This window comes from Elephantulus edwardii, unplaced genomic scaffold (genome assembly GCF_000299155.1).
Source record: "Elephantulus edwardii isolate Elephantulus edwardi_28Jun2011 unplaced genomic scaffold, EleEdw1.0 scaffold00055, whole genome shotgun sequence".
In the NCBI taxonomy this organism is placed as follows: Eukaryota; Metazoa; Chordata; class Mammalia; order Macroscelidea; family Macroscelididae; genus Elephantulus; species Elephantulus edwardii.
Window position 1 is genome coordinate 11,519,241 of NW_006399805.1, and position 26,671 is coordinate 11,545,911.

General features: G+C 45.7%; 1 protein-coding gene across 1 annotated transcript in view; it reads left to right on the forward strand.

Annotated features, from left to right (window-relative positions):
- Positions 1-26,671, forward strand: part of MGAM (maltase-glucoamylase (alpha-glucosidase)) — a 103,572-nt gene that overhangs the window by 74,368 nt on the left and 2,533 nt on the right. The window contains exons 30-44 of the mRNA XM_006887237.1: positions 2,231-2,338; positions 4,974-5,036; positions 5,771-5,905; positions 7,151-7,235; positions 8,710-8,848; positions 9,398-9,531; positions 9,696-9,730; positions 9,821-9,937; positions 14,028-14,176; positions 14,269-14,353; positions 14,916-14,972; positions 15,555-15,679; positions 17,500-17,588; positions 18,890-18,939; positions 22,542-22,715. Coding sequence (XP_006887299.1) covers positions 2,231-2,338; positions 4,974-5,036; positions 5,771-5,905; positions 7,151-7,235; positions 8,710-8,848; positions 9,398-9,531; positions 9,696-9,730; positions 9,821-9,937; positions 14,028-14,176; positions 14,269-14,353; positions 14,916-14,972; positions 15,555-15,679; positions 17,500-17,588; positions 18,890-18,939; positions 22,542-22,715 — 1,545 coding nt within the window. The remainder of the gene's footprint in view (positions 1-2,230; positions 2,339-4,973; positions 5,037-5,770; positions 5,906-7,150; positions 7,236-8,709; positions 8,849-9,397; positions 9,532-9,695; positions 9,731-9,820; positions 9,938-14,027; positions 14,177-14,268; positions 14,354-14,915; positions 14,973-15,554; positions 15,680-17,499; positions 17,589-18,889; positions 18,940-22,541; positions 22,716-26,671) is intronic.

Here is a 26,671-nt window from a genome sequence, read left to right on the forward strand (position 1 = left end):
CCCCCTTTTCTTCTTTTTTCTAAAGTAAGGCTGCTGTCCTGTTGTTGTAGATGCTAAAGTCCGGCCTGATATTTGGCCTACTTCCCAGACTGCACAGCAGTGTGGACATGGTTTAATGTTTAGTCCTAATAAACAAGCTTGGAAGCAGGAGTGGCAGCCACTTCTGTAATAGCTTGCCTCCGGAAACCCTATGAACCTGGAGAGAGGATGAGAGACACCCAAGCGTTGAGGACTCTCCTTCATAGGGTCGCTATGAGTCGTCTGCGACTCGACGGCACTTACAACAACAGCATCCTGTTGTTGTTACTGTCATGTATCATCGAGTTTCTGCAACTCATGGTGACCCGATGGGCAATGACTCTGAACTTGTCCTGCCCCGCCCTGCCCTCCCAGTCTCTGACCTGCTCAAGCTCGTTCTTCTCGTCACTGGGTCAGTCCCTCTGCCTGAGAGGCTGCCTCTTTTTCCTGACCCTCCTCCTCTCCCAGCTTAAGGTCTTTTCCAAGGACTAGCTCCTTCTGACGACATGTCCAGCGTGTGTGGATGGCGTTTCACCATCATCGCCTTTAAGGAGCACCCTGATTGCACTTCCTCCAAACAGATTTACTCGTGCTGCGACACTGCGGGATTCTCAGTGCTTTCCCTCAACACCAGACTCCAAAGGCACTGTTTCTATGTTGGATCTATCATCCTTACTTGGTGTCCAATGTTCAGGTGCATACAAAGCAATTTGTGGCTTGCGTCAGCGCACTTCAGTCTTTAAGCTGACATCATTGCTTTATAGCGCCTGGGAGGGGTACCCGAGAGCTGACCTCACCAATGCCACAGGTCTTTTGATTTCTTGATTGCTGCTACTATGGGTGTTGGTGTGAATCTATGTAAAATTAGATCATTGGCAACTTCACTCTTTTCTCCATTTGTCATGATGTTGCCTCTTGGTCCATGGTGAGGAGTTTTCTTTTCTTGATGTTTTTTCTGTAATACATATTGAAAGCTGTAGATGTTTTATCTACAGCAAGTGTTTCAAATCCTCTTTACTTTCTATAAGCAATGTTGTGTCGTCTCCGTGACACAGGTTCTTGATGCATCTTCCTCCACTCTTGATGCCACATTCTTCATATAGTTCAGCTTCTCAGATTATGAGTTTATCATACAGATTAAATAGGTATTAAGAAAGGATAAAACTTGAATGCCTATATTTCCCGATTTTAAATTATGTAGTGTTTTATTGTTCTGCTAGGACAATACCGTCTTGGTCTATGAATGGGTTTCTCGTGAGTACAGTTAAGTTCTATCCTAGTGGAGACAAATAACCAACTGAAAACACTTATAAAGCAGAGTAGTTTGCAAGGTGATCATTTCTGCAACAATTGTGAAGTAGAAATCTACTACAGAGAGTAATTGGGATTGGTCTGGAGTGAGGTGAACAGGAGATTTGACTTCAGATAGACAAATCAGACCACAGGATAGAAGACACCGGCATGCTCTTTGAAAATCAAGAAGTTGACCTTTTCTTTACATATGATCCCACTGGAAAATCACTCCGCTACATCATGTTTGGAGCTCTTGTGATATGGTCTATAGAGAGCTGTGCTGTTATCCAAATCACTGTATATAACACTCTCTGCCAGTTCAAAACCACAGGCTGCTCCAAAAGAGAGAAAGAAGTGATCTCCTCCCATGCAACGTGCAGCTTCCGAAACCACTGGAGGGTCAGCTATGCGCTGGTTCTCCCGGTGGGGCAATGAGTTTGCCTTGTGAGGTCGTGATTTTATGTCTGCAGTCTTTTTAGAGTTCATTCACATACCTTTGGGTGCTTATTCTCTACAACATAGAGGACATCTCCTTTTACTCATGTAAGTTCTAATTTCCTCTAAAAGAAATCCTTCCTAAGGGCCTATATGCTGTTGAGGAACCTGAAACATCATCCCACTAGTTAAGCACTCAGCGCCGAATCGAGAACGCAGTGGCTCATACACACCAGTTGCTCTAAGCGAGAAAGAGGAATCTGCTGCTCTGACATTTACAGTCTTGGAATCCTGTGGGGCAGGTCTACACTGTCCTCCTGGGTCACTACGAGTCAGGATCAACTTGACAGCAGTGGGAAATAGTAATATGTCAAGTAGAGAAATGATCTGCAGTCTTTAGTATTAAAGTTCATTGTTCTCATTTTGAGGTGGATGGTTCTCAGTGCTGTTTCCTATTTTTGTGTTTTAAATCCCCTTCTTATAGGACCCGGCCATTTCTGGCAATGAGACGGGGTATCTCCCCTTCACCCGGGGACAGACAAACAATGTGTTCATCAAGTGGCCAGGCAGCAATGACATTGTCTGGGGGAAGGTAAGGCTGCGGGTGTGGTGCTTGGTCAGTCAATATTGTAGTGCCTTAATGAAGAGATGGTCTTGGTAAATCCTGGGAAAGAGTAAGAATGTGAATCAAAAACAATATCAAGGTGACTGGTCCTATCCCAGTATCAGTGTTTGGTCTGCAGTCTTGTCAACTACTGGCACTCATGGGGTTGCCATGGGTCTAAATCAACCTGATGACAACAGCAAATTTGACTCAATTCCTGGGCTCCGGCACCTCGTCCTCTTTCAGACAGCACAGTCCTCATCCCCACGCTTCTGACACAGAAGAACAGCTTTTTAGGCCAACTCCCTGACCCTAGAGGGGGAACCTCAGCTCTGTCCTCTATACACCTCACTATTCTCTATTCCTCAGAATCAGAGAGTGAAGGATGGTACAGGGTAGGACATGATTCCGATCTGTTCACTATGAGTCATACTCAACTCAAGAGGACTTAAAAACAACATCTTTTTATGTTCACTGCACCTTGACTGTTACCCTCCCAGATTAGCCAAATAAGTCTGCACTTCAAGAACTGTTATTAGGAGCTTTCAGTCAGTCTCGATTCATAGTGGTCCATGAACAACAGAACAGCCCCTGCCTGGTCCTACCCATCCCCACAGTCACTGCTGTCTCTGAACTCATTGTTGCAGCCACGGAGTCAACCATCTCACCGAATGGCTTCTCTTTAATTGTCTTCCCTCCAGGTAGAACATCCTTCTCCAGGAACGGACCCATTTAGCTCTTCCTCTTCCTCCCTGTGAGCATCATAACCCTGAGACAGTACAGCAGACACACAAGCACTTCCCTACCCTCTCTGAGTCCTTAGAAAACAGAGATTATTTCTGTCTTCATGGGTAAAGAATAGTACCTAACATATTGTAAATGTTCGACAAGTATTCGGCATGTAATCAATGAAGAAATATATTTGGTTAATATCCTACTAGTTTCAGATGAAACTGGTGATTTTACTGTGGATTTTATAAGGCTTCAAAAAACAGATCGAGCCCTAGATGTGCTTGCCAGATTGTGCCAAGAAATCTTGAGGACAGCTACCTGTCCAACTGACCAGTAGGGATCAGTATTTATTCTTATTCCCCAAAAAGGGTGATCAAACAGAATGTGGACATTATTGAACAATATCACTAATATTACATGCAAGCAAAATCTTTCTGAAAATTGTTTAAAACAGAACAATATATTGACAGAGAACTGCCAAAAATTCAAACCAGATTTAGAAAAGGCTGTGGCACCAACGATATCATTGCTAGTGAAAGATGGATCTTGGTAAAAATCAGAGAATACCAGAGGGATGTCTTTCTGTATTACATTGACACATTGACTATGCAAAGGCATTTGACTGTGTGGATTACAACAAATTATGGCTAACATTGAGAAGAATAGCAATCCCAGAACACTTTATTATGCTCATGCAAAATTTATACTTAGACCAAGAAGCAATTGCCCAAACAGAGCAAGGAAACACTGCATGGTTTAAAATCAAGAAAGGTGTGTGTCAGGGTTCTATCTTTTCTCCATGCCTATTCAATTTCTATGCTGAAGAAATAATTTGAGAAGCTTAATTTGATGAAGAATGTGGTATAAGCATCAAAGGAAGACTCATCAACAACCTGTGCTGTCCTGTGCAGATGACACACCCTTGCTTGCTGAAGGTGAAGAGGACTTGAAGCACTAGCAGCAGAAAATCAAGTACTACAGCCTTTAAAATGGATTACTTCTCAACATCAAGAAGATGGAAATTCTTACTACCGGACTGATAAATAGCATCATGATAGATAATGAAAATATTGAAATTACAAATAACTTCGTCTTACTTTGATCAACAATCAGCACTCTTGGTACTTACTAGCAGTCAAAAAATCAAAAGACACACTGAATTTGGAAAATATGTTGTGAGGGACCGCTCCAGAATTCTGAAAATCAATATGTGCATTAAAAGACCAAGATGTGACTGATCCAAGCCATGGTTTTCACATTTGCTTGCTATGCATCTGAAAGCTGAACACTGACTAAGGATGACAGAAGAATAATCAATGCTTTGAGTGGTGATGTTGGAGAAGAGTATTGAATACCCCATTGACTTTCAAGAGAGCAAGCAGGTCTGTCTTGGAGATAGTGAAACCAGGGTGGTCCTTGGAGACAAGGATGGTGAAGCTCTGACTCACACTTTTGGCATGTTGTTAGGGGGTGCTGGTCCTAGGAAAGTGACATCGTGCTTTGAAAGGTAGAGGGTCAACATAGAAGAGAAAGACCTTCAAGGACATGGCCTGTCACAGTGACTTGTTTGTAGGGTCACTATGAGTTGTACTGGATGGCACTTAATGACAACGACAAGAGAGAAGGTAGTCGGTGATTTAGGATAAGACTTTGGAATCATATAGCATTAGACTAGAGATCTCAACTCCTTCCATTTGACATCATTTCTTATCAACCTTTCTTGGCCACTAAGGACAACAGCTTCTCTCCCTCTCTCAGGTGGCCTTCCTTTCCACTTTAATGCACACACATCCTCTGGAGATAGAAGACTTTAGAGTCCAAGGTGAAGTGCATCCTTGGTGTGTGCGCAACACTTTTATGACAGGTTTTTATGATTTTTGTTTTGCTCTAGACTTGGCCAGATCTGCCCAATGTGAATGTGGATGGATCCCTGGACCAAGAGACTCAGGTGAAGGTACAGTGACCACATTGCCCTAAACACCTGGACACTCGTATCTTTTGCCTCATATGAATTAATATTCTTCTGCTGGTCAACTGGTAGATTGTCTTTGGCCTTTGTATCCATGAACCAACTTTTAAAATTTTATTGTTCTAAAAATTCACCACACGTTTACTTTGTGAGTCCTAAATGGAAGTGTGCAGCAGGAATCACACCTGAAAATCCCCTACATGGAGCCTCTCGTGGGCTGTGTTTTGTTGGATGACAAAGTTTCTTGAGAAACAATGAGCCAAAGTCTAGAATATTTTCAGCAAAGTTCCCAACAGACTGGGGTTTGGTGAATTGTTTATGGGTCACAGAAATTTCAAACCTCACTGAAGAGAGGAGAGGCCTCAGAGTCAGGACAGCTGGCCTCTCCTGTGCTCTGAGCGGCCTTTATGTATCTAGCCAGTGCAAAAAAATCCTTAAATCCTTGTTGTTCAATTGTTAGGCAGTTACTGCTAATTCCTCAGTCCTTATGACTAAAGGAAACTCACAAAGCCCTTCAGGAAAACAAGGCCCTCTGCTAGAATAAGCAAAGCCTTGTCTGGTCTCTTCATGTCCCTTGGATGGGGCACCATAGCACTCCTGAGCTTGCTGAGAGACAAAGGTCCAGTGCAAGGCCCAGGCATCTGCCCAGCTGCCCTTGCTTGTCTGGCCCCCTTCCTGGACAGGCTGAGCCCCACCCTGAGTGCGTTTTACTCTCCCAGCTGTACAGAGCCCACGTGGCATTTCCTGACTTCTTGCACAACTGCACAGTTTTATGGTGGAAGAATGAGATCCGAGAGCTCTACACAAACCCGAGGGACTCGGCGCAGAGCCTGAAGTTCGATGGACTCTGGCTTGTAAGTGTATCATCATCTGCTTCTCTTTGAGAGTGTTAGTGACCAGCCCTTGGGGAGCTGTCAATCAGTGAAGGGCCCACGCTGGGAGGAACCGAGCAGAGAGCACTAGAGATGGAGGGCTGGGCAGTGCCAGTGGGGCTGCTGGCTAGCACCATGGTGGGAGTTAGGGGGAGGTGAAGGTGGGACTGCTGGTGGTTCACACCATGATGGGAGTTAGGGGGAGGTGAAGGTGGGACTGCTGGTGGTTCACACCATGATGGGAGTTAGGGGGAGGTGATGGTGGGACTGTTGGTGGTTCCTACCATCACACCATTGTGGGAGTTAGGAGAGGTGAAGGTGGGACTGCTGCTGGTTCACACCATCACACCATTGTGGGAGTTAGGAGAGGTGAAGGTGGGACTGCTGCTGCTTCACACCATGGTGGGAGTTAGGGGAGGTGAGGGTGGGACTGTTGGTGGTTCACATCGTGGGAGTTATGGCCCATTCAGGAGAAGCTTCTCACTGTCTCACAAACCAACCAAACACGCCACCGTTGAGTCCACTCCAACTCATGGCAGCCTGCCGCTGGGTTTCTGAGCCCGTGTGTCTTAACAGGAGGAGTCTGCCTCAGAGGCAGCAGCCCAACCGAGAATCTGCTGAGCCCCCAAGAGGGGAGTGGTCCTCTGGCTCCTCTCATCCGCCCCTGAAGTGTCCCCCACAGGCCACACATCCCAAAGTCAGTGGGAGGGAAACACAAGAGCACTTCTGTACACAGAGCAGATCAGTTGCACCGCCCCCTCCCAGGAGCTGAGGGCTGGCTAAGGTCTCCTGCAGTTGTTGGTGGGCCAACCTGCCAGAAAGGTGTGTGTGACCAGCTGACAGAACCATCCCCTAGGGACTGTGTCTTGGTTAACATCCAACCATGTTGGCTGATACTTGTGACTCCCCCGAAGCCCACACATTTGCTCGCAGTCCACCTGGGTCTGTGTCAGTGATTAAACTAGAAGACTTGATCAAGTGTTGTCAAGCTGGTCGGGACCACAGCCGCCCTCCAGCTGCTTCCGAGGGGATGCGCCTTTACAGAAGGAGACTCTCATCTCTACTGTGGAGCAGGGGTAGTTTTGAACCACTGACCCGCGGGTCATCAGCTTAGTCAGCCCCAGCTGCCGTGAAGCTTTGTAGCATCACCGCCACTGGAGCTCAGTGTCCTCTGGAGCAGAGGCCTTGCGTTCAACATCCTGGATCTTCCTTGTCCACTCCCTTCAGGACATGAACGAGCCGTCAAACTTCGTGGATGGATCTGTCAGCAGCTGCAGAGACAACATGCTCAACAATCCCTCCTACATGCCTGGTATGTACGTCAGTCACAAAGCATGCCCCCGCCCTGGGCGAAGGTTTCCTCCCCCCACTGAAGAAAAGGTGAACAGTGGTCACTCACAATGCTGCAAAACCCCAACAAACTACCTTCAACAGTGGGAAGAAGCACGTTGAATCTTGAATGGTGGGAAAAGGCACATTGCTGAGGGGAGGCTGCCCCCCGCCCCCCCCCCCGGGAGCAGGTGCATCTGACTGGCAGCTGAGCTCTCTGACTTTAATCCACCCTCCTATGCCCTCCTCCCTGCCTCCCTCCACTTCTCACCCTTTCGCCTTTCTTCCTTTTCTCTCCACATCTCCTTTCCTCCATCCCCACCCTCCCTTTCTCCCTCCTTCTTTCTCCTTGCATCTCTCTTCCTCTCCCCTCACTCCACCTTTCTCCCTGCCTTCCTGTCCATCTCTCTCTCTTCCCACTTCCTTCCTCTCTCTTCATTAGAGAATAAAGCCTAGTCCCTGCTTCTCTCTAAGTTCAAAGACTGTCCATGAAGGATGCTTTGTTTGGACCCTGTGCAAGGAGAAACAGAGACGCACAGGACCTTGGGATAGAGGAGGTCCCAGTAGGTGCAGTTCTCTCCCCTTCGCAGGCCCAACAAGGAAGTAACCCACCTGCCCAGGCACTGTGCCAGCCAGTCATTTATGCGATGGGATCTAGAACTCAAGTGTCCTGACACTCATGGGCTGTGCTCCCCACGGTTCGAGAACTCAATCATTAATTCACTCGTTCACTTTCTCTTTCTTTTACGTCAGTCAGTGTTCCATGTGCTGGTCAAGTACTGACTAATGGTCAGGAGACTGTTAGAGGACATGAGGCCTATTCCCTTGGGAACATCACCATCTAGTGGGAGAGATGGGCATTACACAAAAGGGTTTGGAGCTCCTGATTGGACCATGATGATGCAACTCAAGGGCCATCAAGGCAGCGAATTCTGTCAGGATTCCAAGGTTATAAATTTTTATGGTAGCAGAATGCCTGGCTTTCTCCCATGGAGCAGCTCGTGGATTTGAACCACTAACCTTTTGGCTAACAGCCCAGTATGTTGAACACTATGCCACGGGGCTCCCTGTCATCACTGCTGGTGCCAAGTGTTTTTGACTCACGGCTTCTCTAGCCTGTTGCAGCAGAATTATTTGCACAGCGTCCAAACAGAAAACATCCTTCATGAAGAGGCTTTGGACTTAGAGGCGAAGCCTAGATTCCAGGGACCTGAAGGCGTGATCTTGTGGAATCTGTCTGCAGCTCTTCTGAGGCACCCATGGTTGACTTAGAACCCCCAGCGTTCAGGCTAATAGTGAATCGAGAACTGCTGTCCCCACTGGGCGGGAGTAGATTCGGGTGGCAGTGGGGGCACTTCTCCCAGCTCTGTGCTGTTGATTTAAAGAAGAAAACAAATGGTGTTTCCTGTGTGCATCCTACTCTGGCCACTCTGACTATGGCTGACCTCTCCCCTCAGCTCTGGAGGCCAGGGACAGCGGCCTGAGCAGCAAGACCCTGTGCATGGAGAGCCAGCAGGTGCTGGCGGACGGCTCGGTGGTGCGTCACTACGACGTGCACAACCTGTACGGCTGGGCGCAGACCAGGCCCACCTACGAGTGAGTACACCCGGCCGTGGCAGCAAGGTCGTTCACACTGGGACTCTGAGGGGAGCAGCGCAGCCGAGAATGTGGCTGAAACCTGTCCTTCAGGGCTCTAGAGCTGCCTCGGCCCCAAAGGCTGTCATCCACGGTAGCCGCAGACGGCCCCATGCTTCTCCCGTGGGGGTGACTGAGGGGGTTCACACAACCACATGCCACTTCCCAGAGGTGCTAGTGGGCCAAAATCTAAACCAAGCCCGTGCCACCAAGCTGGTTTTGTCCCGTAGCATCCTGAATTGCTCTCTGTGGCTGTAGGGAGGAGATGGCCTCCCTTTCTCTGGTGAAGTGGCTCGTGGATCCACGTGGCTGGGGTTCCGGTTAGCTGCTGGACACAAACAGTAGTCCAGGTTCTGGGCTCTGACACCGCAGCTGAACTCTTGGAAGCCTTGAGGAGCCAAGGTGCATTACAGGTGGAGAAGGAGCCTGACCACCTTCTTAGAGGCTGCTGCTGCTGTCCCCTGGGGTCTGTAACATCACTTGAGTTCCCTCCTTGTGTCCTCTTCCCAGAGCTGTGCAGGAAGTGACAGGGCAGCGAGGCGTGGTCATCACTCGCTCCACCTTCCCCTCCTCTGGCCGCTGGGGAGGCCACTGGCTGGGAGAGAACACGGCTGCGTGGGACCAGCTGAAGAAGTCCATCATTGGTGAGAGGGAGTGTGTGGCGGGGACAGCAGGAGCTCAGGCCCCAAAGCGAGGATGCTGGTCTGCATGCGTGTTTAGACCTTATCACCAGGAGGGCTCTCTGACAGGGAACCTTCCGCTGTTCAGATGCTGCTTGGCCCAACCCAGTGGTGTTTTCTCATTGCAGGAATGCTGGAGTTCAGCCTCTTTGGAATACCATATGTAAGTGACACGGGTCCTCCTAAGCCCACGGTTGGCTCTCAGGGCCGGCAGCCTGCACGAGCCCCTCATACCTGACGCTGCACCTCTCAGACAGGAGCGGACGTCTGTGGCTTCCTTGGAAACGCGGAATATGAGATGTGCCTACGCTGGATGCAGCTAGGAGCCTTCTACCCCCTGTCCAGGAACCATAACACCATGGGGACCAGGGTGAGACAGCTGTTGACACCATCACATCACGCTGTTCTGTCCTTGACACGCTGTGTCTTAGAACAGCTTGGGGTTTGCTGCAGAAGCATCTCACCCCAAGTTCTGGGAGTTCCTGTGTGGCACCCCACCCACATGCGTTCCCTCCTATGGGCATCTTCTTCTTTTTTTAAAACATTTATTATTAATTTCAATGAAAATTTACAGAGACTTTGGATTTCCATTCATTCGTTGTTGCACTTTTCTCCCCTCCCAACCCTCCCCCATAGTACACTACCTTCTTGGAAAAGTAAAAAAAAAATATATTCTTTCATTGTTTTACAAACCCTCCCCCCAGGTCCATTCTTTTATGCAGCCTTCGCTCTGGACTCCTGTCATGACAAAAATATCTAATCACATATCCCTTTTAAACAGTTTTCTCCCTCATCTGTTTCAGTGCAGTATACATTATTTATCCCATTTTTCTCAGTCTCCCCCCAACCCTGAGGTCAGTCCTGTTTTACAACAGTGGTACCAAGCAGTATTTGCCCTTTTGTGACTGAGATACCTCACTCAGCATAGTGTACTCCAGTGTCACCCATTTTGAATAATATTGCATGAGTTCCTTGTTTTCCAATGCAGCGTAGTCTTCCATTGTGTGAATATACCACAGCTTCTTTATCCATTCATTTGTTCATGGACACTTAGGTTGTTTCCAGCTCCTTGCTATTGTGAACCAAGCCGCGATCAACATGGGTGTGCATATATCTGCTTGAGTGGCAGTTATAGTCTCTTTGGGGTATATTCCCAGTAGTGGAATTGCTGGGTCAAATGGTATCTCTATTAGCAACTTTTTGAAAAAGTGCCATACCACCTTCCACAGTGTTTGCACCATATTACACTCCTACCAACAGTGAATAAAGGTTCCAGTTTCTCCACAACCTTGCCAGCATTTGTTACTAGCTGTTCTGTTAAATTTGCTCTTCTGACTGGGGTGAGGTGATATCTCATAGTTGTTTTGATTTGCATCTCTCTTAGAGCTAGGGATTTTGAACATTTCTTCAGGTGCTTATTAGCCATCTGAATGTCTTCTCTGGTGAAGTGTCTGTTCATATCCTGTGCCCATTTTTCAATTGGATTATTTACCTTTATCTTGTTGTGGTGCTCAAGTATTTTATAAATTCTAGATATAAGTCCCTTATCTGATATGTCATTACCAAATATTTTTCCACAGTCTCTGTCTTCCCTGTTTACCCTGTTAGAGAAGTTTTTCGATGTGCATAGGGATTTGATTCTTAGAAGGTCCCATTCATCTATTTTATCTTCTCCTGGTTATAGGTTTTTTAGGATACTTGGAAGACTGTTTATGTTGTTGGATTAGGACTTGTAGCATTCTTTCAAGCTTTTCTTTAATGAAGTTTATAATCCTTGGTTTTAGTCCTAGGTCCATGATCCACCTTGATTTGGTTTTTGTATATGGAGTGAGGTGGGGATCTTGCTTGAGTCTTTTGCAGATACTGGGCATCTTCTAAATGGAGCACTAGTGGCACAGCGGTTACAGGGCTGGTATGCTGACAGAGAGGTCAGCAGTTCAAACTGGCCAACCACACTGCAGAGGACAGCAAGAGCAGTCTACTTCTTTTTTTCACTAGTTTATTTACAAAATTCTAAAACAAATTCAGAAAAATTCTTTCCATTTCCCTCACCTCCCCCATCAAACTGTACAACCCAGTGATTAATTCCCTCCCCCCTTGTACATCCACATATCTCTCTGCTACTCTTTCTGGATCTTTATGCTCATTCTGCAATAATGGTTTTATGCAATATTTCTCCTTGTGGGACTGAGTTAGTTCACTCAGCATAATGTTCTCCAGTTCCTCCCAAGTTAGGTAATAATTTACAATTATTACTCCTGCCTGCTGCATAGTATTCCGTTCTGTGAATGTACCATAATTTCTCAATCCATTCATTTTTGGTTGGACATTTGGGCTGTTTCCATGTTCTTGTGATGGTGAATAATGCTGCTATGAACATTGGTGTACAAATCTCAGTTTGTGCCTCAGTTCTCATATTCTCATGGTATATTCCAAATAGCTGGGTCATATGGAATTTCTGTGTTCAGCCTTTTGAGGAAGCACCAAACTGTCTTTCAGAATGGTTGTACCATTTTACAGTCCCACCAACAATGTATAAGAGTTCCTTTTGCACCACGTCCTCTTCAATGTCTGTTACTTGCTGCCCTGTTAAACTTTGCCACTCTTACTGGAGTGAGATGGTATCTCATTGTGGTTTTGATTTGCATCTCTCTTATTGCCTGTGATTTGGAGCATTTCTTCATGTGTCTGTTTGCCATTCGAATATCTTCCTCTGTGAAAACTCTTTCCATATCTTTTGCCCATTTTGTAATTGGGTTATCAGTCTTTTTCTTGTGGAGGCCCAGGAATATTCTATAAACTTTTGTTATAAGACTCCTGCCTGAGATGGTATTATCAAATGTTTCTTCCCAGTCTGTAGGTTTTCCTTTCACCTTGTTGGAAAAAGTTTTTGATGCACACATGGATTTAATCTTTAGAAGGTCCCATGCATCAATTTTATCCTCTTTATATTGTGCATTTCTGGTTGTGTTTGGCAGTCTCTTTATATCTTGGACAAGCACTCCTAAGCTTGACCCCAGTTTGTCACTTAGGAACGTTATGGTTTGGGGTTTTACTCCCAGGTCTCTGATCCACCTTGGGTTGATTTTTTTGTATGGTGTGAGATGTGGATCCTGTTTCAGCTTTCTGCAAGTAGAAGTCTCGAGTCCTGATGGATCGGAACTGGCTCCATGGCAATGGGTTCCCGTTGTGTTAACATCCCTGTGGCTTATTTGTTACAAGTGATTAGCTAACTTTGATACACTGTTATTGACTGAAGTCCACATTAGGATTTCCTCTTTGTCTGTGTAGTCTTGTGGGTTTGACAAATGCCTCCTCCTTGGACCCACCAGCACAATATTATGCCAAAAAGTGTGGTCACCCTCAGGAGTATCCTATTTTCCAAGAAAGAATGAAAAGAACCAGAACCTTCCTTTGATGGAAGACCCAAAGATCTCTGAACCTTGGACCCATTGCTGTCAAGTGCAGTCCAGCTCCTGTGGACCCCCATGGAGTTTCCAAGGTTGTACACCTTAACAGAGTCCTCCTCCGCTTCCTCTCGCAGAGCCACCGGCGGATTTAAGCAGTGCAACGTGCAATACATTATGCCGCTCACGGACCCTGGTTGTTAGGTGCCGTTGAGTTGACTACAACTCATAGCAACCCTGTGGACAAGAAGAGCGTTGTCCTATTTGGAGCCGTCTCCACGGTCTCCGTCTTGCTCAAGCTCGTTCTGTAGTCACTGTGCCGTTATAGCTCATAACCCTAGTTGTTGTTGTTGTTATGTGCTTGCAACTCATAGCGACCCTATGTACAACAGACCTAAACTCTGCTCTGTCCTGTGCCAATCGCACTGCCTCTGACACTCCCATCCCAATTACCCCAGTCACTGAATCAATCCACCTCACAGAGGGCCTTCCCCTCCTGCGCTGTCCCTCCACCCTCCCAAGCATGATGTCCCTCTCCAAGGACTGGTCCCTCCTTACAACATGACCAAAGTATGTTAGACGAAGCCCCAGAATCCTTGCCTCCAAGGAGCAGCCTGGTTTAACCCTCTCCAGGATGAATCTGTTTGTAGAGTTAGTTAACGATAATTATTAACATGTCTCATCTCTGGGCGGATGTGGGAAGGATCATGAAGAGAGAGGTTTGTGCAGCTTCAACAGGTGTACACAGATGAGGCTCCCATGCCCGAAAGGGAGTTTAATTAGTATTTTGCTCGGGCCCACCCACATGTCTCTGCTTCCTGGAGCCTTGTCTCTGTGGTCACACAGGGTCAAAGCCAGACCCGAGTGGGGACATTGGGATTGGTAATAAAGGGGAGTAAGCAGAAGCTGTACTTTCTGAGGGGGTGAGGTGAGGGAGGCTGGAGGGGGAGCCCGGGGCGCGGTGAGGTATACCTGGCAAAGGCACTGTGTGAGCCGATTCCAGTGCAGGGAGTGAAGGAACGGGACCTGTGAATATCTCCCTTTCTCCTTTAGAGACAAGACCCCGTGTCCTGGAACTCCACGTTTGCGGACATCTCCAGGCGCGTCCTGCAGACCAGATACACCCTGCTGCCCTACCTCTACACGCTGATGCACCAGGCCCACGTGGAGGGCAGCACCGTGGTCCGGCCGCTTCTCCACGAGTGAGTCTCTTCTCCTCCCCCCACAGCAGGGCAGGGTGTGGACCACTGAGGTGTGCCGGCGCTATAACACGTGTCCTCCTGTATCCTTACAGGTTCCCAGGGGACAGCAATACCTGGGACATTGACCGTCAGTTCATGTTGGGTCCCGCCCTCCTCATTAGCCCCGTGCTGGAAAGTGTGAGTTCCATCAGCCAGCAGAAATCCTCCGTCTCATGACTGAATGTGGGGGGAGAGAAATGGGAACCCCACCTCACCTGGCTTCGTGGTGTCGGTAGTCAGCATGGCTACAACGCAGGGTGGCCGCGCGCGTGACAGAGCAGAACTGAATCCCAGACGGTGACCTTAGCAGCTCTGCTTGTAACAGCAGATCTCCAGGCCTTTCCTCCCTGGTGCTTCCGGCTGAGTTTGAATCAGCGGCCTTATGTTATCAGAGGATCACAAACCATCTGTGCTACCTCAGGACTTGCCCACTTTTCACCTGTCAGACAAAGCACGTTTGAGGCCTCTGTTCCTTGTTCAAGAGCTCAGTTAGGTCACTTTTTATCGCCCTTGACTCCTCATTTTAGAATGTCATCACCTAGGGGCATGTGGAAGAGTTTTCTAGGCCTTTCACAAACAAAACATCCCAGCTCTTGAAGTCAGACGTAGATCCTCATCCTGACCCTCATTCCCCTGAAAACCTTTTTAAAATCCCAGTCGGGTGGCATGCTCGTGATGTTCCGTGGTTTCTCTCTTCCAGGGCACTGTCCAGGTTTCTGCCTACTTCCCGCAGGCCCGTTGGTATGACTACAGCACGGTGAGAATGCACCTTTTCTTCTACGTGGAGCCAGGTGGTCTTTGGGGCCAGAGCCTTCTCCTGACTTCTGGCCACATCCTCCAGGGCAGCACTGCCCAGCCCTCGTGGTCAGGGCACTTCATCTAAACAAAAGTTTATGTAAAGAGAAGGTGGATGGTGACAACTGGAGCACACATTTCACGCTGGTTCTCTCCCTCACCACCCACTCCTTCTTCAGGGGTTCTTTTAGCTCCTTCATTGAACGCAGAGAAACCACAGACTTTCTAGACCTTCCAGCAAACCTGAGAATCAGGCTTTCTTTTTGGGCCAGCAGGAATATGCTAACTTTCACCACATTCTGTCAGGTCGATTCCCACTCACCGCAGTGTTCTATCAGGTGCCCAAGTCGTGAATCGTAATGAAATGTGATTGCCTCCTCTTTACACGGTGCATTTGAACCACCAACCTTTCAATTAGCAGCCCATTGAGTAACCCATTACACCATCAGAGGTCCTTGCTTGGCAATCAAGAACTTGAAACAGAGCACGTATTACTTTCTTCTACTTACTTGTCTCCACTCCTTGCTCATGTTCTCCCTTCCAGGGGTCCGGCGAGGAATCAACAGGAAGCAACAAGATCTTGGATGCCCCCCTTGACCACATCAACATTCACGTCAGAGGAGGCTACATCCTGCCCTGGCAGGAGCCTGCCAACAACACGCAGTACAGGTGAGGACAGCCAGCTGCTCCCTCTTCAATCCCCAAGTCAAGGATGGTCACGGAGTGGGGCGTCTAGTTGACATAATCAGCTTCCAGCTGAAACATCACAGGCTCACATCCACCCAGAGTTGCCCCAGAGGAAAGTCTTGGTGGTCAACTTCCAAAATACCAACCCTCGAACACCCGCTGGAGCTCAGTTATACTCTGAGTACACGGGGCCCCAGGGGAGGGAGTCAACCCAACGGCGACTCATCCTGGTAAGTGAGAAAAGAAGAGTTAGCCCTAGAGAGGTCTAGTCTGCCTTTGCCAGGGATGTGTGGACGCATACATCCCTCTCACGTTGCGGAGAGGTTCTATGGTTTTATTTCGAACAGGATAATCTGAGACACCACAAGTTCCTAAAGTCAGTCTTGAGAGAATCTTCTCTGTAAGGCTATGCCAAACATCTGGAGCAAAGGTTCTCTGAGAATAGCGTTATGTGTATCTATTCCCCATGTACTAGCAATTCCATGGTTACAGTCATGGCCATGTTACAGGAGAGGGGGAGGTTTCAATCTGTTGTTCACAGGGTTGCTGTGAGTCACAGTTGACTCAGCAACACTTAACGACAAAAACATTAGTAAAAGATGAAGAATTTCAATGAGCTGGACCGACATAGCAGCTGCACCAGTGGCTGTGAGGATACTGCAGGGCTGGGCAGTAGTTTGTTCTATTGAATGTGGGGTCGCTGTGAGTCAGAACTGAACTGACAGCACCTCACAACAACAGACAATGGAGAAGAGTATTGACCAGAACATGGACCACCAAGAGAACTAATAGGTCTGTCCTGGAATGGGGTGAAACAGGGCTGTTCCTCAGAGGCAAGTTATGAAACTCCATCTCCCATACTTTGAGTATGTTGTCAGGAGGGACCAGTCCTTGAAGAAGGACATCATGCTTGGATGGGTGGAGGGTCAGTACAGGAGAGGAAGATCACGTGACAGTAAGCTGTGAGAGTGGAATAGCTGCACCAAATGGTCTTTCTATTTGCAGCTTTTTAAGAGAGCCCTAAACTTGAACCCCTTTTTAGTTCCACCAGCAGCATATGAAGGTCTCATTCTCCCCACAACCTCACCAGCATTTTCTGTTCACAGCTATTGAACCTAATGAACTTTGCTGTTGTTGCTGGGTGAAATGATAGCTCATTGCTATTTTGATTTGCATCTCTCTAATTGCTAATGTACTGTGGACTGCTAAGAGAACAAACAGATCTGTCCTAGAGAGGGTGAAACCAAGCTACTCTTTGAAGGCATGGATTTTGAAGCTCCAATCTGACATACTTTGGACATGTTGTTAGGAGGGATCAGTCCTTGGAGAGGGACGTCATGCTTGGGAGGGTGGAGGGACAGCGCAGGAGAGGAAGGCCCTGGATGAGATGGATTGATGTAGTGACTGGGGTAGTGGGGGTGAGTGTGTCCGAGACAGCGAGGCTGGCTCAGGATAGAGCAGAGTTCTGAGCTACTGTACACAGGGTCACTATGAGTTGGAATCATCTCAATGACACATAACAACAACAACAATTGAGAATGATTATGTCCTCTGCTCACTTCATAATTAGATTGTATCCTTGGTTTTTGAAAGGTGAAATTGTGCCAAATGTTTCATTAAATTTTATAATTTTTTTTCACTAACCTCTAGGCGTCTTACATAGGCACTCCTTTTACCTTGGGATTTTTGCGTAGATTTCTTGCATTCCTTTTTTGTGGATAGGCAGCGTTTTCCACAGAATTTGCCCTCTTCAAGCTCACAGCCTACAGTCTAGAGAAATATAACTTTGATTTTTCTGACAGTCGACAGAATTTCATGGGATTGACGGTTGCCTTGGACAGCGATGGGAAAGCTCATGGCCAGTTGTTCTGGGATGATGGACAAAGCATAAGTGAGTAAAGGAGAATGTTCCAGACTCCTTGCCCCGTCCCAGGAGACCCGTTGTGCGAACCTCAGTGTGCAATCCGTGTGAACAGAAAACCTCCCTCATGTCTGTCATTGTTACCGAGGAGTGAACCCGAAATACCAGGCTTAGTGATGACTCATGGACACCCACCTTTGATTTCCAAAGGCTGTCCATTTCTAGAGGAGGACTGCCCATCTGTCTCCTGTGGAACTGTGGGTAGATTAGAACCATTGGCCTTTTACTTAACAGTCCAGCTCATAATGCTCTATGCCAACAAGGCTCCTTAATGAGGAGAGATGTTAGTAAAGTTGTTGCATAATTGTCCTCTTACACGTGGCACCCCAGGGTGGCCCTGCTGGAGTGCTGCCCAGTGGAAAGACTATGGCTTGAACCCCCAGCCACTGCAAGAGAGAGATGGGCAGTGCTGCTCTGTCCTGCAGCGTGGTGGCGAGCTGCGGTGTTGTGGTGAACTGTGGTTAGCTACAGCGTTGTGGTCAGCTGTGGTCAGCCCCGGCGTCGTGGTGCCACGGCGAGCACAGTGGAAGTGGGTTTGCTGTTGGGGCTGCTGACTGATCTTGTTGGCTTGTTTGTTTTCTTGAGCGGCACAAAGAGGTAAGTGCAGGACTGCTAACCAAAAGGTGGGAAGTTCAATTGCACCCAGAACCCCTGGGGAGATTGACCTTGAACTTTCCTCTGAACAACCATACACTGAAGACTCCATGAAGTCCAGTGCAAATTTGTTTTCATTCTGAAGGTCTTATATTTTTATCTAAAAACAAAGAGAGAGAGAGAGAGAATAGGACCAGTACTAAGCAGTCACTCTTGTTACTTCATCTACATAGTGTCTCTGGCCTTTGAATTAATTAACATTTACAATTTTATTGTCCCAGTAGCTCACATTTCATTGTGAGTCTGTTTGTTTTCCCTTAGCATAATGGTAGACGTCTGGTCTCCTTCACACTCTCATAAACACCATATGTTGAGTGTAACTCAGTGGGAGATGAGTGTCTGAGGAGTTGGCCACCTTTCCCCAAGTGCTCCCTGGGAAGGCCATTTATGGTGCTTTCCTGCATGATAACCTCCTAATTCACCCTGAGCCACCTCCTCCCACGTACCTGGCCCTACACAGACCCATGGTGGAGCCTTCCCTCAACGACCATCCTCTGTGGCTCCCAGGTGGGCAATGATTGTTCTAGTCAGTGTGTTCTTTTCTGACAGCGCTGGGGGTTGGGCCACCATTGAAGCAATGGCTAATTGGTTCCTTTTTCCTTCTAATGTGATTGCAGATACCTATGAAAATGGAAACTATTTCTTGGCAAACTTTGCAGCAGCTCAGGTAAGATGATTTCATTCCATTTTAGAACTCCTTCTCCCCAGTACTGAAAAACAAATTCAAGCCTCAAGCAGCAATACTGAGAGATGCTGTGGGCAAAATCTTGAATGATCCAGGAAGCATCAAAAGAAGATGGAAGGAATACATAGAAGAAATGGTTAACACTGAAAAGCTTCAGAAAGTAACATATGAACAAAAGCCAGTGGTAACGAAGGAAGAAGTTGAAGCTGAACTGAAGACACTGGCAGAAATTGAAGGCCCCAGGAACTGATGTACGGATGTGCTTCAGAGAACACGTGATGCCCTAGACACACCTACCAGTCTTTGCCAGAAAATTAGGAGGACAAGTGACTGGAAGAGGTCCATATCTGTTCCCTAAGAAGGGTGATCCAACATAATGTGGAAAGTATTGAACAATTATTAATATCACATGCAAGTTAAATACTTCTGAGGATTATAAAGAACAAATGGATAGAGCAGTATATTGACAGAGAACTTCCAGAAGTTCAAACCGCTTTAAGAGAGGCGGTGGCAGCAGGATACCATTGCTGATGTCAGACGGATCTTTACGAGAAGGAGAAAATACCACAAAAATAACTATCTGTGTTTTACTGACTATGCAAAAGCATTTGACTGCGTATATTATAACAAACTATGGCTAAGAAAGAGAAGAATGGGAATCCCAGAACACTCAATTATGCTAATACAAAACCTATTCCCAGACCAAGAAGCCGTTGTCTGAATGAGCAAGGGAATACTGCATTATTTAAAATCAAGAGAGTTATGCGTCATGGTTGACTCATCTCTCCATACCTATTCACTCTGTATGCGGAAAAAAATTATTTGAGAAGTTAGACTCTCTGAAGAAGAATGCGGCATCAGGATCAAAGGAAGACTCATGAGCAATCTGAATTGAATTGTTCAACTTCATCTTACTTAGATCTCTTGGTGCCAGCAGCCATGAGACCAGGAGACGTATGACATTGGGAAAGCCAACTGTCAGGGATCTCTCCAAATTACCAGGGAACAATGACGCCAGTTTGAGGACTAAGGTGTGCCTGATCAGGCCATGGTCTTTTCAATCACTTGCTATGTGTCTGAGAGCTGGATGATGCATAAAGATAACTGAAGAAGCATTGATGCCTTTGAGTTGTAGGTTGGAGAAGAGCACTGAATATCCCATGGACTGCCAACAGAACAATCTGGTGTGTCTTAGAAAAAGTACAAGAGCGCTTCTTGGAGGCAAGGATGGTGAAACTTCATCTCACGTACTTGGGCATGTTACTAGAAGAGGTTATTCCTTGGGAAGGGACACCATTCTAGGAAAGGTGCGGAGGGTCGTGAAAGAGAAGAAGACCCTCAGTGGGATGCATTGACAGCAGTAATGGGCTCAAGTGTGTCTGAGATGAGGAGGATGGCACAGGATAGACAAGGTTCACATCTGTAGTTCATAGGGTCTCTAAGACTCGTACTTGACTCAACAGCACCTAACAACATCAATCTGCTCAATGACACTAGTACTATGTTTGTGGGCTGTTGAGTTTATTTCAGCTCATAGCAGACCCATGTGATGGTAGACCTGCCCCGTAGGATTTTACAAGAACAAATCATCAGGTCTTTTTCTTTTCCCAACAAACCACTGGGTGAGTTCGAACTGCCAACCTTTTGCCGAGTACCTGAGTCCTCGATCACTGCACCACCAAAGCTCTTGGGCTATACATTAAACCCCGACACACGGCCACTGAGGATATTCTTGTTTGGAGCAAGCTGGCGGAACGATTTATACACTTTCTGCGGCTGCTAGTCTTTACAGAAGCGGACTGCCTTGTCTTTCCTGTGTAGAATACCAAGGAGTTTCAAGCCACCAACCTTTGGGCTGGCAGCTGGATTCTTTAACCATTATGCTATCAGGGCTCCTTAGCCGCAAGTTCCTCATTGCCGATCAGCTCTGTCTACGTATTCTCCCACTTCTTAACGGGAGACTCATTCAGCCTCTAATGGGGCCCTGTTGACATAGTGGTTAAAATACCCCGCTGCTAACCAGAAGTTGGGTGGTCGGAGCCCACCAGCCCTCTGTGGAGGCAAGCTTTGGCGGTTAAGTTACGGTGGTCTGATCCTGTAAAGATTTGCAGCCCTGGAAGCCTGCGGACCATTTTACTCCATCCTGAAGTGTTGCCAAGAGTTGGTTCCTGGCTTTGCTGCCCATTATAATTAAGATCAATTGCCATTAGCATAAGGGTTATGTAGCATTCTCATGCAGGAGACGGCATTTAGCTGCCAGAATGCCATCTGTCAGAAAATGTTCTCTCACCCCTTGGCAAGCATGCAGCATGTTTATGAACATGTTCCCCCAGTGTTTTGATCTCGAAGCCTTCTGGAGGTCTTTGTTCTTCTCAGAGGACTCTTCCTTTCTCTGAACACCCATGACAGATATTCCCTGTGGGTTTCATTTAGAGCTTAATCACTAACACCTCAGGATGGCTCTCCCAGGATTTAAACACTTGTGTTAGTTAATACAAGGCAGGAGGAGAGCTGTGGGTGCAGTGGTTACGCATTTAAAAGCCCTTCAAAGGCCAACACTTTTACTCCACCAGTTGTCTTTTAGGAAACAGCTGTATTATCTCTGTCCATAGCGATTGCAGTCTTAGGAACCCTGAGGTGCGGTTCCACTTGGTCCTGTAGGATCGCTGGAAGTTGGAACTGACTCCACAGCAATAGGTCTGAGGTTTTTACTGATCTCTAAGCAGTTCATGGTTTAGACAAGTTCTTATATTTGTTGCAGGGTGCCCTGAGGCTAAGAATTGTTTGCATGCTCTGTAATAGGCCACATGGTGTGAAGCACATGGACTTCACATGATTTAAGCCTTGTCATTTACCCACATCCTCCACCAGATCCTCTCTTTCCTTAGCTGTTAGGAAAAAAATCACTGTTAAAATTAGCAATGACATAGGAAAAGTGGCTTTCATAAACCAGGCTCATATACTTCTTGACAATATTTGTTAAAAGTGTGCTCAGATTGATAAACAAGGAACTCATGCAATATAATTCAAAATGGGTGACCCTGGAGGACATTATGCTGAGTAAAGTATCTCAGTCACACAGGGACAAATACTGCATGGTGCCACTGTTGTAAAACAGGACTGACATCGGTGTTGGGGGTAGACTGAGAAAGATGGGTTCAATAATGTATACTGCATTGAAACAGATGAGGGAGAAAACGATTTAAAAGGGATATGTGATTAAATATTATTGTCATGACAGGAGTCCAGAACAAAGGCTGCATAGTGGAGTGGATTTGAGGGGAGGGATTGTAAAACAATGAAATAATTTTTCTTTTACTTTTCAAATAGAAGAGTGTACTGGGGGAGAGAGGTGGGCAGGGAGAAAAGTGCAACAATGAATAAATGGAATTCCAGAGTCTCTGTAAATTTTCATTAAAATTAATAATAATAATTTTTTAAGTGTGCTTAGCAAGTACGTCCCCATGAAGTGTTTATGAAATACCAGCATATCAGTACAGCAAAATTATTTGGGTTTTCTTATAATTTTATATCTTTAACAGATGGAGTCTATTTTTTCCCCCTTCTCTCAAAATTTTTTATAGGATACCTTACAGATCCAGACCCTTCACAATAGCTATCTGAGTAGTGTGAATCAGCTGAAGGTTGGATATATTAAAATCTGGGGGTTGAGTGCTGCCTACGTGACAGAAGTCAGTATCACTCATGGCACCCAACAATTCACAGAGACAAACTTCACCAGTGACTCATACAATCAGGTATGTCTTTAATAAATGGCATAGCTTCTTTCACGATTTTTTTGGGGGCGTTAGAGTTTTTCTTGTTTTGTTTGTATTTGTTTGTTTTTTGCCAAGTCAGTGCCACTCAATGCCAAATCAATGAACATTTTTACTTATCTTGGAAATGTTAGAGACATGTGTAATTGATATAGTCCCCAAAACTTGTCCAGAATCCATGGTCCTCTTCATGTGCTCTGGGGATCAAGAATCATTGTTCTGATGAGGTCCTCTCTTGTGTACCCCAAAGAAATCACGCTGGGCATTAAGGATGGATGTTCCGGCCATACCAAGCATAGACATTTCCCATGCAGATCTAAACAAAGAAAAGAATCAGTTACCAAATTTGTGGCATATTTCTCCTATTCTTTATAAAATTACTCTTACTTTTAGCCAAATTAGTGCATCTTATAGATTTCAAGGAGGACTGTAGGCTGTATGGGCCTGGAAAAATCTTGAATGATCTAGAAAGCATCAAAAGAAGATGGAAGGAACATGCAGGGTCATACAGAAAGAATTGGTCAACACTGAACTATTTCAGGTAGTAGCACATGATAAAAGGGCCGGCCGTGACAAGGGAAGAGGTTCAAGTGGCGTTGCAGGCATTGACAATAATAAAGGCCCTAAGAATTGATGAGACACCAGTTGACATGTTTCAACTAAAAGGTATAGTCTTGATGTACTCATCAGTCTGTGACAGGAAATTTGGAAGACAGCTACCTGGTCAATTGAATGGAAGCAATTTATTCCCATTCCAAACAATATCATTAAAATCACATGCAAACAAAATACTGGAGAATATACTGCTAAAGATCATTCAAAAACAGCTAGAACAGTACATTGACATAGAACTGCCACAAATTCAAACTGGGCTTTAAAGAGGCCATGGCACCAGGGATATTATTGCTGATGTCAGATGAATCTTGGCTGAAAACAGAGAATACCAGAAGAATATATACTTGTATTTTATTGACTATGTGAAAGCATTTGACTGTGTGGATCATTACAAACTATGATCAACTTTGAGAATAGAAATTCCAGAACACTTAATTATGCTCATACAAAATCTATACCTAGACCAAGAAGCAGTTGTCTGAACAGAGCAAGAGAACACTACATGGTTTAAAGTCAAGAAAGATTTGTATCAGGGCTAGATCCTTTCTCCATACCTATTCAAGCTGTATGCTGAGCAAATTATTCGAGAAACTGGACTTTGTAAAGAAGGAGGTGGCATCTAGATTGGAGAGAGAACAACAGACATTATACAGATGGCACAATTTTGTTTGCTGAAAACAAAGGACTTGAGGTGCTTCCCAGAACATCAAGCCTTCATTATGTATTACATCTCAAAATCAAGAAAATAAAAATCCTCGCCACAGGACCAATAGGCAACAGCATGCTAGATGGAGAAAAGATTGAAACGCTCAGTGATTTCATCTTACTATGGGGAAAATTTGTTGTTAGAGACCTCTCCAAAGTCATGAAGAGCAACGATCCCAGATTAAAAACTAAAGTGTCTGATTCAAGTCATGGTTTTCCCCGTCACCTGCTATGCATCTGTGAGCTGAACAGTGAACAAGGATGAAGAAGAAGAATCAGTACCTTTGAGTTGTACTGTTAGAGGAGAGTACTGAATATCCCATGGACTATCAAAATAAAAAACAGTCAGTCTGGTGAAAGTGCAGCCAGATTGCTCCTTTGAGGCAAGGATGGTGAAGCCTCACCTCATATATTTTGAGCATATTGTTAGGAGGGGCTGTTCCTTAGAAAAGGACATCATGCTTGGAAGAGTGGAGGGTCAGTGAAAGAGAGAATGAGCCTCAACAAGATGGACTGATACAATGTGACAAGGGGATCAAATGAAGATGATGATAAAAGATGATAAGGATGGTGCAGTTCTGAACAGGGCTCAGATGTCATTCATAGAGTTGCTATGAATTGTACTTAAGTCACTGGCACCAAACAATAACAACAACATAAATTAGACATGAGGATGGAGAGAATCTATCAGGACTTAACCTTATCAGAAGGGGCTGGCCTGGAAAAGGACATCATGCTTCGTTAAGCAGAGAGTTAACAAAAAGGAGGAAGACTCTCAACGAGATAGCCTGACACAGAGATTGCAACAGAGAGCTCAGAAAGAGCAGCGATTGCACGGAGCCATAATGTATTGATCTGCTGTATGTAGTTGCTGTGAGCTGTAACTGACTCGTAGACAAGTACAGCAACATGGCTTGGTGATAATTGTCAGTAAACTGTGGTAATAACCAAATTAATTTGTCCCACTGGTGGTGGAAAGAGGGGTGGTGACACAGTCAATAGCATGGTGCACTGTTCGCCAAAAGGCCGTGATGCAGCAGTTCAGATCTCCTGGGCATTCAAAGGGAGACAATGGGCAATCTCATCTCATAGAGATTTATAACCTAATGCTTTGGAATCAACTTGATGTCAGTGAGTTTGAGTTTTAGTAAAATAAAACTCTCCAATAGTAAGCCCTATGGAAGGATCTGCCCCCAATGACCTTACTAGGCCAGACAACGTCTACAAAACAGAAATTTGGAAGATCATTTACTGATAGGATTACCAAGAATACCCACAGAGAAGAGAATCCCAGGTTGGAACAAGAGATTGATCAGAAATATGGATTCACTGGCCCATGGGAGATGGTCTAAGAAATGGAAAATGCATAATTATAGTGATTTTTTTTAAAGGAAAACCCTACAAGGATGCTTTGCTATTTGGATTTTGGAAACTAGCCCTTTTAGGCATTCAAATAGAGCCTCTCTATATACATCTTCAAGGAAGCCTGGTGGTAAGGAACTATGCTGCCAACCCAAAGGCTTGCAGTTCAAATCCACCAGCTGCTCCACGTAAGAAAGATGAGCAATTTCCTCTGGTGCAATTTCAGCCCCCAAAGACCCCCTGGAGGGTCAACTGTGGCTTGGTTCTGATTTGATGGGAAAAACAACAGTGTGCCTTCTAGCTCTTTATTTCAAAACCATTTTCCTTGGACCATAGGAGTTAAAAGTTCCATTTCATGCAATTGAGCCTGATTTAGAGAAACTTTAAATATATTCTTTGAAGAAAACTATGGCGCAGTGGTTTTCTCTGGATTATGTGCCGTGAACCGGTGTTTGGTTTAGTGAAAAATATGCTGGCAGCCCATTAAAAACCAACCCAAACGCACGGCTGTACAGTTGATTTTTTAAACATTTCATTTTATATTGATTTGCATACAATATTTATATACATTGTGTTTCACGCTTTTCTTCATTTACATTGTTTCTTAAAATCATTCCCACACATTGTCTTATAAAATTAATCCCCACTGATCTATTCTCAGCATGACTTTATGCAGTTCATTTTGACTCATTTTTACCCAGTAGGGCAAAGAACTGCTCCAGTGTTTCCAAGGCTGCAGTCTTTACTGGTAGGTTTGAGTAACAAACCTTCCAATTATGCTTAACCCACTACATCACCAGGGGCTCAGAAAGGATGCTATCTAATCGTAGAGGAAAGAGGGCTCTGCAAACGTCTACTTTGAACAAAGCTCTGAGAATTGTGAACCATGTGGTTCTGACTCAGGCATTAAAGAGTTTTCAGCACGGGGATTTGAGTATCACCGCACTTAGCTGGCAGACTCCAAAGGTATGTTGATGCCTTCTCTTGCTCACTGATTTCCTGTTTCGGTATGATATGAGGTGTGATTTAAATGTGATGCTTAAGAATTACTAAAATGCCCCCTTTCTCCTCTTTTCTGGCAGACACTAACTATTCAACTTACTAGCAAGAATATCCACCTGGAAAATTTAAGTACAGTCACTTGGATTTATGGTAATCCTGTAGTTACTACCTCACCTGTGACAAGTACCCTTCCAACAAGTCCTTATCCGTACTCAACTACTGAGACTACACCTTCTCCAAGCACAAGTACTAGT